This window comes from Gastrolobium bilobum, unplaced genomic scaffold, assembly GCF_033153095.1.
Source record: "Gastrolobium bilobum isolate Gb01-03AN ecotype WA unplaced genomic scaffold, APGP_CSIRO_Gbil_v1 utg2134, whole genome shotgun sequence".
NCBI lineage: Eukaryota > Viridiplantae > Streptophyta > Magnoliopsida > Fabales > Fabaceae > Gastrolobium > Gastrolobium bilobum.
This window is the reverse complement of record NW_026899657.1, coordinates 812,478-823,335: the sequence shown is the minus strand read 5'-3', so window position 1 is coordinate 823,335 and position 10,858 is coordinate 812,478. Positions and strand designations below refer to the sequence as shown.

General features: G+C 31.7%; 1 protein-coding gene across 1 annotated transcript; it reads right to left on the bottom strand.

Annotated features, from left to right (window-relative positions):
• Positions 1-7,357: 7,357 nt before the first annotated feature.
• Positions 7,358-8,672, bottom strand: LOC133292334 (transcription factor MYB14-like). Its single transcript, XM_061490742.1, has 3 exons — positions 8,527-8,672; positions 8,172-8,301; positions 7,358-8,005 (listed from the first exon to the last, which is right to left on the bottom strand). Exons 1-3 carry the CDS (start codon positions 8,657-8,659, stop codon positions 7,372-7,374), a joined length of 897 nt encoding a protein of 298 aa, XP_061346726.1. The 5' UTR covers positions 8,660-8,672; the 3' UTR covers positions 7,358-7,371.
• Between the last annotated feature and the right edge of the window lie 2,186 nt (positions 8,673-10,858).

The window sequence follows — 10,858 nt, the reverse complement described above, 5'->3', positions numbered from 1 at the left end:
TTTTCATGCACAATCACTTGAAGTTCTTGAACTTGACTCACGACAGATTTGGAGTCTTGCATCTTGAAGTCCAAGAATCTGCCAACTATGAATTTCTTTAAGGCATCATCCTCAATTTTATACTTCTTGTCCAGACTATCCCGAAGTTCCTTACTAGTCTTCAGGGTATAGTACACATTATACAATGTGTCGTCTAGACCATTGAGAATATAGTTTCGATAAAGGAAGTCAGAATGCTTCCAGGAATCTATGTTAGCAACCTTATCCTTATCAGGTTGTTCTCCCTCTTCTAATTTAGGAGCATCTTTCGTGAGGAAACGTTCCAGACTCAGAGTTGTCAAATAGAACAACATCTTCTGTTGCCAACGTTTGAAATTTGTCCCATTCAAATTTTCAGGTTTGTCAGCATGAATTGGAACAGAGGCAGTAAGATTGGCATCGTTTGTACTTGCACTAGCCATTTCTGTTACACAAAAAGAATCCGAAATTAATCACACAGATTAATTAATCACACAGATTAATCACACATGAATTAATCACACAGTAAATAAAAACAGAAACATTATATAAAATAAGAAACAGAATATACTGATCACAGGTTCAAAACACCAAATTGTCTTAAGATTGTTATTGAAGACAGTGGGTGATATTATAACACTAAGAGGTTTGAACCCATGTATAGAACAGAAGAGATAATGATCAGAAATATCATAGACAATGCGATTAAGAAAATTAGAACAGACCTACTTGTTGTCAGGAGTATCGAACAGGCAGATGAATGTATGCAGTAAGAGGAATAAAATCCGAGCCCACATAACGTGTCTCCTTAAGAGAATTTCCCCCCTCACTGATGCCAAAGGTTGATGGATACTTGTCTCCCAGGATAGAACAGATTTCGTCTGAAGAGTGGTGGCACTACCAGTCAACAGCCCAAATGAACACAACGATTGCCAGAGGAAGTACACCGGAGTATGAACAAAAATATGCAAATCGGAAGGAAGAAAAATTCTGGCAGAGTTTCAGTGCAAAAAACTGGATAGAATTTCTGGGGGGATCAGTGTCTATTTATAGATACTGACCGGTCACGATGAACCGCCGTGACTAACGGCCGCGAACGGGTACGACGGTCACCGGTTCGGTGAACAGGTACAGCCGATGACCGGTTCGGTGAGCAGACACAACCGGTGTCCGGTTCGCGAATGGTAAGAACCGGTTCGGTTCAAAATCGCTCAAAAAATCGGCGGACAAAAACGTTTGGGTTTGAAAATTGTAGGGAAGCAACGGATAATCTAGGGGCATTTTTGGACAAAAATTAAAAAAAAATTAATAAAAAATTATTTTTATTTTACACATATGAACTGAACCGAACCGATCTGATCTGAGCCGGCCGGACAGACGACGACGGCGCGCACGCGCGTGTGTGTGGTGGACATAAGCCGACCTAACTCCTCCCCCTCCACAAAATATGTAGTGATATTTCTTTCTATTATAGTTTTATGTTATTATTTTCAAAATGAGAGACAGTAATGATTCAGTAATTGCTTTATTCTTTTACAATGGGAGAAAATAATTTGGTCCTAATGGCCAAGTTTTTAAAGAAGATACGAAAATATTTCGTATGATCTCGCGATGTAGCTTTAATGAACTGAAGAAGACAATAGATCAAAAGCTGAGATTACAACGAGGGCAATTTCTATCAAAGTTGACTTCTAGATGTGCCTCGAGACTTGAAAGTTGGGTTCCTGTAGAAATTGTTGAGGATGAAGATGTCGTTTTAGTAGTAGATGCATTTCAAAATCATCCACAATCCACATTTATTGAACTATATATGCGGAAGTAGACTCTGGTGAAATGTCTAGCAGTCGACATTCTCTCCATTCCATTCACTTAATCTAATTAATATAGAGCCGATTGTGAGTCCTGAAGACAGAAATGTGTCTCCCTAACCACCAACGGCAGACCCACATAGTGGCACATGTCCGCACTTGCGGACATGAAATTTAGATTTTAGGTTTTTTTTGTGTTATATGTCCTTATGTGTCTCTTGTTCAATATTTATATTAGTCAATGTTAATTTTGCAATGCAGATGTTAAATACTTTTTTTGTGTTACGATTAAAAGTCAGTAATTTTTATGGCATAATACTATTTTTTCATGTAGTAACTGAAGAGATAGATGACTTGATTTTCTGAGTTTGCACTCTTCAATCGCTCAACTCAACAATCATTGGACATAGCTTCACTGTCATACTTGATTCACTAGTAACATTTAATTTATAGAAAAAGTGTTTTTCCTTTTAAATGACATAACTTGTGTCATTTCACTCTCACAAAAAGGTGGAACCCACACTTTTTTTTGTCCACTCTCCCCCCATGATCTATCTCTTTCTCTCACTTAAAATGATACAATTTTACATCCTTTAAAATGACACATATTTTTCCCTTAATTTGTACATCATTTTTTACTAATTTATATTTCTATTTGCCTAAAATTGTTATTCACCCTATATGTTTTTCCTACATTGATAAGTCAACTCCTCCATGTGAAAATTATATCAAAAAAAATTTCAGGGGCACTTAATGTGCGGACATGAACTTTTTTTCCTCGGTCCGCCACTGCCAACCACCCCCTCCCGCACTAATGTCTGCAGAAAATATTTTTGCTCATGATATATATGATCCAGCCTGGTATATTGATAATTCCGTCGTAGAGGTGGACGAAGGTGTTGTCCTGGACAGTGACTCATCGGACATCGACGTGGATGGCAATTTTGATTCATGTCTGTCCACTGCTGTTTGTTATGCGATTCCTTCATTGGGCATTGTTCGAACGCACGAGCCAAGAGTGACAGGTTAGTATGCCAAAAAAATTAATTTATTAAATTTTAATTTTTAAACATAGCAGAAGTGGAGGCATAGTCCTCATGGGGCGATGAGCCACGCAACGAGTCAGCAGTAAACTAGGCGGGGATGCCATGAATTTATTATAAAAAGAAAATTAAACAATCTTAGTCATGCTAATTATAAATATTAGTATAGCTAAACAACAAAAATATCTCAAACATAATACATTTGTTTCGTCCTAAATTTAATTATTTATAACATTATCTTAAAAATGTAAATTAATTAACATTGTCTAATCTGTGGCTTCAATTCCTAAAATAAATGACATTAAAACAAAATAAAAAATAACTAATTACTAATTAAAATAAGGGAAAAGTATTTCTCCAGTCACCGGAGATAAAGTTATCTCCAGTGAGCTCAAAACGACGTCATTTTGGTTTATAAGATTAAAAATTTATAATGACAAAGACTAATATAACCCTGCAATATATTATAATTACAAAAACACCTTGATTTTCATCCCAAAACGACGTCATTTTGAGCTCACTGGAGATAACTTTATCTCTGGTGACTGGAGAAATCCTTTACCCTTAAAATAATTAACTACCCTAAAATTTACGTATACTAATTAATGTAATAAATATTAAAAATGTCTCTTAGCCTACAATTTTTTGTATTAATACATGCTAATAATAACAATAATAAAAAATAATTAGTAACCTAATTACTAATTAAAATAATTAACAATCCTTAAATAATATTAAACTAATTAAAGTAATAAATATTAACAATATATTTTATCCTATGATTTTTTGTATTAATACATGCTAATAATAACAATAATAAAAAATAATTACTAACCTAACTACTAATTAAGATAATTAACAAATATTTACCAAAAAAATAATAATTAACAATCCTTAAATAATATTAAAATAATTAATGTAATAAATATTAACAATGTCTCTTATCTTACAATTTTTTGTATTAATAAATGCTAATAATAACAATAATAAAAAATAATTACTATCCTAATTACTAATTAAAATAATTAATTACCCTCAATTTACTTATACTAATTTATGTAATAAATATTATAAATGTCATCTATGCTATAATTTTGTATTAACAAATGCTAATAATAACAACAATATAAGTTTACCAAAATAAAACAACAATATAAAAAATAAATACTAACCTAATTACTAATTAAAATAATAAACTACCCTCAAATTTACTTATACTAATTTATGTAATAAATATTATAAATGTCATCTACCTATATTTTTTTTATTAAATGCTAATAATAACAACAATATAAAAAGTAAATACTAACCTAATTACTAATTAAAATAATTAACTACCCTCAAATTTTATTTTTATTTTTTTGGTGAAACTACCCTCAAATTTACTTATACTAATTTATGTAATAAATATTATAAATGTCATCTATCCTATAAATTTTTATTAACAAATGCTAGTAATAACAACAATATAAAAAATAAATACTAACCTAATTACTAATTAAAATAATTAAATACCCTAAAATTTACTTATACTAATTCATCTAATAAATATCAAATATGTAATCTCTCCTATGACTTTTAATATTAACACAGGCTAATAACAATAACAATAATAAAAAATAAATACTATCCTCAAAATGAAAATTCACAAGTAGAGAGACAAATTTTGTAGAGAGAGAGTGAGATGTTAAGAGTGATGGGTGGTAGGGTTGGTGGGGTTTATATAGGGGAGTGGGTGCAAGTATCTCGCTAGGCTGCCCAGCGAAAATGGTTCGTATGTGACACGTGGATGACATGCTACCATTCTCGGTTAGCAGCCCAACGAGAATGGTAGAGTGCTGACATGTGACCAAAAGTACAGCCTTTTTCGTTGGGCAGACCAGCGTAATTAGCCACGTGGGCAACTTTGGTAGATGTGGCAGTCTGCCACATTGACCAGTCATTCTCGCTACATAGATGAGCGAGATTGGTGCACCGCAAGAGCCTGCCACATGTCCAGTTCATTCTCGCTTGTTAGTATAGCGAGAATATGACGTAGTATTTTGGCAAAATTTGATTCGAATGTGCATACCAGTAATTACTATTCATAAGGATGGCATACTCATAATCAATGTCCCTACTTTCTCAAGCTCTCTTTTTTTTTTTAAATTACAGGTATTCTCCACGAGGGACAAGAAATCTTGTTTGAATCTGGGACATTTATATCATGGTTGGGCTAACTCTCTCAAAGGGGATTATTTACATTCACAAAGACTTGATTTCAAAACTTTACTTAAGCAAAATCAAGCATGTACAACTTAAATCAATTCTTTTAATGAGCGCTCTCTCTTATTAGCGTCGAGATCACATGCCATCTTTTTTTTTTTTTTTTTTTTTTAAAAAGGTAGGTGCTCTCATCCTTTGAATAAATATAATCCATTGAATGAGGCTATTGCATGCATGTAGTTGAATTTTGAACTGTAAGCGATCTACATCCTCGTTCTAATATCCGAGTACCTTTTGCATTACGTAGCAGTACTTTGCTATTATAAAGAGCTAGGGTAGGGTAGACGTAATCTCGTAATCTCCATGGTTGTAATAGATATATATATATATATAGAGGGTTTGCATTCTATCATTTAACATGACCACACAAACTTTCCTACACACACAACATTTTGTGAGACCCACATGTTTTAAAGAAAGAAAAAAAAACTACCGGCACGCAAAACGAATCTCTATAACATTACACAATTATTTTTCCTACAACATAACTCTTATAAAATCCACATATATATATATATATATATATATATATATATGAGGCAGGATCTTTTGACACCTCATCTGAGAGCCGTTAGATCAAAAAAGATCTACGACTCTGATTTATAAGCATGTGATACCATTGATCTTTTTTTATCTAACGGCTATCAAATGAGGTGTCAAAGGATCTTACTTATATAATATATATATATATATATATATATATATATATATATATATATATATATATAGGGTTTTATAAGAATTATGTTGTAGGAAAAGTGATTGTGTTATGTTATAGAGATTCGTTTTGCGTGCCAAAGTTTTTTTTTCTGCGGGCCCCTGTGTGTAGGAAACTTTTTGTGGTCATGTTAAATGATAGATGATAAACCCATATATATATATATATATATATATATATATATATATATATATATAGGAAAAATGTGTATCATTTTAAGTGAGAGAAAAAGATAGATAAAGGAAGTGAGAGAATGGACAAAAAAATATAAAGATGTGAATCCCACCTCTTTGTGAGAGTGAAATGACATAAATTGTGTTATTTAAAAGGACAAATATTTTTCTATATATATATATATATATATATATATATATATATGAGCTTCAAGACGAATAAATTATCAAAAGACTAACAGTTGGAATCTTGAAGATGACTGGATAATTCTCACATTGCTCGACTTGAAATTAGTCTTATATATGTGTGAATCTTTTTCTCGTCCGAATAGTAGGAATATCCAAGAGACCTGACTCGACTTATATATTGGATTAATTAAAATTTAAAATCTTTTATCAAAATAATAACACATAAAAAATTATGCATGTTTAAGTTGTGTAAGGGATGAGTGCGTATTTGTGCGTGGAGACTTGGAGGGAGTCAACATTTGCAACATTGCTTGCTTGCCGCATGGTGATTTAAATAGTACAAGGACATGGCTTGAATCCGCACACGACGTAACTTATGCCGATTTGCCCCTTTAATGCACACAATTTCCTTGCGCCTCTCGTCGTATTATTTGAATAAAAATTTTCACACATGCACTGATATGATAAAAAGTTTCGAATTTTGCGCTAAATGGATAAAAGTAGCTATACCCAGTAAAACTAAGTACTGCTCCACAAAGATAGACTATTCGACTTCAATTGCTTCCAATATATTTTAATGTTATTAATTTGATATAATTTTAAATTTTCAAAAAGATACAATTATCAGTTTAAATCAGAACTTCCAAACAGTTTATAATTTTTTATACTTTTTAAATAAAATTATGATAGTCAAGCTCAACTTAAATATAGAATTTAATTTTTTTTAATATTAATTTTATTCATTTGTTTTATTGGCACACGAGAGTTGAGATAAATTTATTTATGTTTTTTAGTGAGATCATGAACAAGAAATATGACTTATCCTCACGGCACAGTTCATTCTCACGAATTATGTATCATAATCATAATGTAACAACTAATAATTGTGACCACAAGTTTTAGTAAGTCATAGTAACTGGTTACTATGTCAGAGGAAGTCAATGTTATGTCCAAAATTTCGCAAAATAATTAAAAAAGCTAAATTCATCTTAATATTTAATATCTATAACTTTAGTAAAAGATATTTTAAAAAATAAAACTACCACAGAATAGTAGTTAAAAACTATCAATTTTTGCAATTTGCACAAGATTAAAAATTAATTCAAAATTATACAATTATTAATAATTACACCAATAGACTAAAAAGGCCACTTTATTCATTGGAAAAAGCTATTTTGTGAATCATGCAAATTACTTTGATTCCAAAGATCTGCATCGTACAATGGAGAAAAATAATCATCAGACTCTGTCGCCAACGGTGCAAGTAGTTCGTTTGGAACATGAGACAAGTCAACCACATAAGGCTCTGTCCAAAAATTTTCAGACGTTGGTTGTGTTGCTTCTAGAAAGGCAAAGTGGTCATTCTCCTTAACTAAACTTTCGCTAGAAAATGACTGTGGAGACAAAGCACAAGCATTCAGGGTCTCTGTAGTGTCTGAACCTTGAGAACTACCATTAACAATGTTTTGCATTATCTCAATTGGGGCATAGGAAATGTCATCCATATACGTCTCTGTCCAGATATTTTCGTTCACGGTCTCTGTGTACGCATCCACAAAATCGAAGTCATCTTGATCCTTTAACAAATTTTCGTTTGTGGTAGCAGTGGTATGATCTGAGGTTACGGAATCATCGTTTTGAAACGTGTCCCTGTCTTGATTGGACCCAGAATCAATTGATTTCGTTAGTGTTACTTCGTTCTTTCGAAAGCGCTTCTTGAGGTTTGTGTGCCAGTGGTTCTTTATCTCATTATCTGTTCTTCCTGGTAAATGAGAGGCTATAATCGACCACCTGCAAAGGAAGGGACACAATATGAAATTAACATTGCACAGTTTAACTAACTAATTATTGACCAATCGAGTAGAAGTATGAATTTGCAAGATCCATTGTTTTGCAAGACCAATTTGATATTAATTTATTAATTAGTTATTATATAGTCCCTTAAGCATAATAATACCTGTTACCCAACTTCTCGTGCAGTCTGATAATAGTATCTTCTTCTTCTCGAGTGTAGTTCCCTCTTTTGATGTTGGGTCTGAGATAATTCATCCACCTCAGCCTGCAACTCTTTCCACACCTAGCCAGACCTGAAAATCCATTATATCAATCCTGATCCAATGAAATTACAACCCTTTTGTATGGAATGTAATGGCAAAATGTTTCAAATTTTCATGTTAATTAAGAAAAAGCTTATGAGAATATATATATATAAAGTGATTTCAAGCATGATAATCAATTGAAATTAATTAATTAATTAGCTTAATTTTAACAAGTCACAAGTATAGGACAATACAAATAGATGTTCAATTTACCTGCAAACCTTGGGAGTTGCCTCCAATTCCAGCAACCATACCTAGTGATATAAGCCATTAACTTCCTGTCTTCCTCTGGAGTCCAAGTTCCTTTCTTCAGTTCACTTTTTTCACAGGAAGGTGTTCTCACCATCTTGGTTGTGTTGGCAAAGCACTTCCCTCACGTATGTGCTTTGATAGAAGGACAAGAGAAGAAACTAATGATCTTCCTCTTTGATCACTGACTTCACTTATTTCGTTAATGGGTCAAAACGTGTTCCATGCTCAACAAAATTCCAATAAACTAAATAATGAAAAACGTTTACTTTGCTTTCAAAGCAGAGGACGTCTCTCATCAGCATAGGTTTTGTCTTTACCCAGACCAATCGAAACTCATATTTTAAATAAATTCTTCTTCTTTTTCTAAATATAGATAGTTAGATTCACAGTATGATATGTAAGCCGCCACCTTCTACTAATCTTCTGAGAAAATAACAGGAAGGTTGCTTTCTAAATCAACACTTGTACGTGGCACTCCACGAACGACCACGAGTTGCTCCACCTTAGCACTGTTGAGAATACATCGTGTGTGTCTGTGTGAATAACGACGGCTCTAATTTTTCTGAAAGAATAATGTTCCGTACTATTGATCAAAAAATAAAATAAAATTGTTCCGTAGTTGCACGACATCAATTTATATCTGTATAAAATTTAGATGATTTTTCTTCGTGTTTTTACTTAAAAATGAGTTTAAAAAGTTTATAATAATAGATGCTTTAGAAAAAAAAAACTCTAAGAAATTAATTTTAATACTTTTCTGAAAAATGAAAAGGAGTGATTTCTCTAAAAAATTCTAAAAATATATTATTTTATAAAAGTATTTATTTTTCAAAACATATCCACACGCTATGTTGCACCGATATCGACACGGAACACAGAATACGACACGACACTCCGACACGTTAATTCTAAAAAATATTAAATTTCGACACATTATGACACTTTTTGATATTATATAATATTTTTAATTTATGTAGTGTATATTATATTTAATATTCAATAATTTAACATAAAAATAAAGCTAAACTTATAATACCAATCAATTTTGCAAAGAAACATAAGATATCTCAAATGTTTATATTAAACTCAATAAAAATGCAACGCAATGTAACTTTTGAACTTTTTTTGAGTCTTTGCAACAAGTATTGAAGTGTCGGAAAGTGTCAGAATATCGATGATTGTCGGGAAATGTCAGACACGACACGTCAGAGATTTTGAAGTGTCGGTGCTTCATAGTACAGTGTCGATGCTTTATAGTCCACACGTACTTCTCGTTTGATTATAATTAGTTTTATTATATGGTTTACATACTTATATATTTTGAAGTATGATAAATGGGAAAAATATGTTTCATTTTAAATGATGTAAAACTGTGTCATTTTAAGTGAGAGAAAGAGATAGATCATGGGAGAGAGAGAATGGACAAAAAAAAGTGTAGGTCCCGCCTCTTTGTGAGAGTGAAATGACATAAATTATGTCATTTAAAAAGACAAATATTTTTTCCATGATAAATATGTGACATGGAAAAGTACAACTAGTTTTCTTTTCCCAAAACTATATCTCGTGTAGTGCAATTAGGGGTGTAAATCAGACCTGTATAAAAAATATTGGGTCTGACATGGTCTGTTCGCCTATGTAGGCCCCAAATTACAAGTCTGGCATGACCTGTATTTAAAAAATAAAAGTCTTGGCATATGACTGTTAGCCTATTTAAGCCTATTAAGCATTCAACAATTAAAAGAATAACTAAAAAAATATTATTTTATTATTCAAAATTATTAAAATAGTAATTTTATTTAAAATAAATAATATGATATACGCTGGCCTGTAGGCTTATAGGCCCGACATGTACAAAAATGTATATGTCCTATTTTCTAAATATATTTTTTTAAAGGCCTAGGTCTATCATATTTTATTATTTGTAATAGGTTAAGTCTGGCCTAATATAAACTAGGTCGTAGGCCTCTGTAGGCTGGCTAGCCCATTTACACCCTTAAGTGCAATTCTTTCTGAAATAGAAAAATGAAAGAAAAATTATCTGCCTTAAAAAAATTATAAAACTTATTTTATTATATTTAACTCCAGATATCTAGAACCAATTCTTTCTTGTTAAAAAAAATTAAAATTTATTCAAAATTTTAATATCCATAAAATATTACTTGATCTTGACTTGATTGAGATATAATTATAAGAAAAATTCTTTCCGAAAACAATTTGATTTGGTTTCACCTTTTGAAAATAAATATTACTCTTATGCTGTTCACCAAAAAAAATAAAAAAATACGCTTATGCC

Excerpts from the sequence above, each read along its gene's own strand:
- LOC133292334 (XM_061490742.1), bottom strand. The coding sequence starts at position 8,659 with ATGGTGAGAACACCTTCCTGTGAAAAAAGTGAACTGAAGAAAGGAACT. Across the intron at positions 8,302-8,526 it reads GCAACTCCCAAGGTTTGCAG|GTCTGGCTAGGTGTGGAAAG; the intron begins GTAAATTGAACA and ends ATGGATTTTCAG. Across the intron at positions 8,006-8,171 it reads CACGAGAAGTTGGGTAACAG|GTGGTCGATTATAGCCTCTC; the intron begins GTATTATTATGC and ends CTTCCTTTGCAG.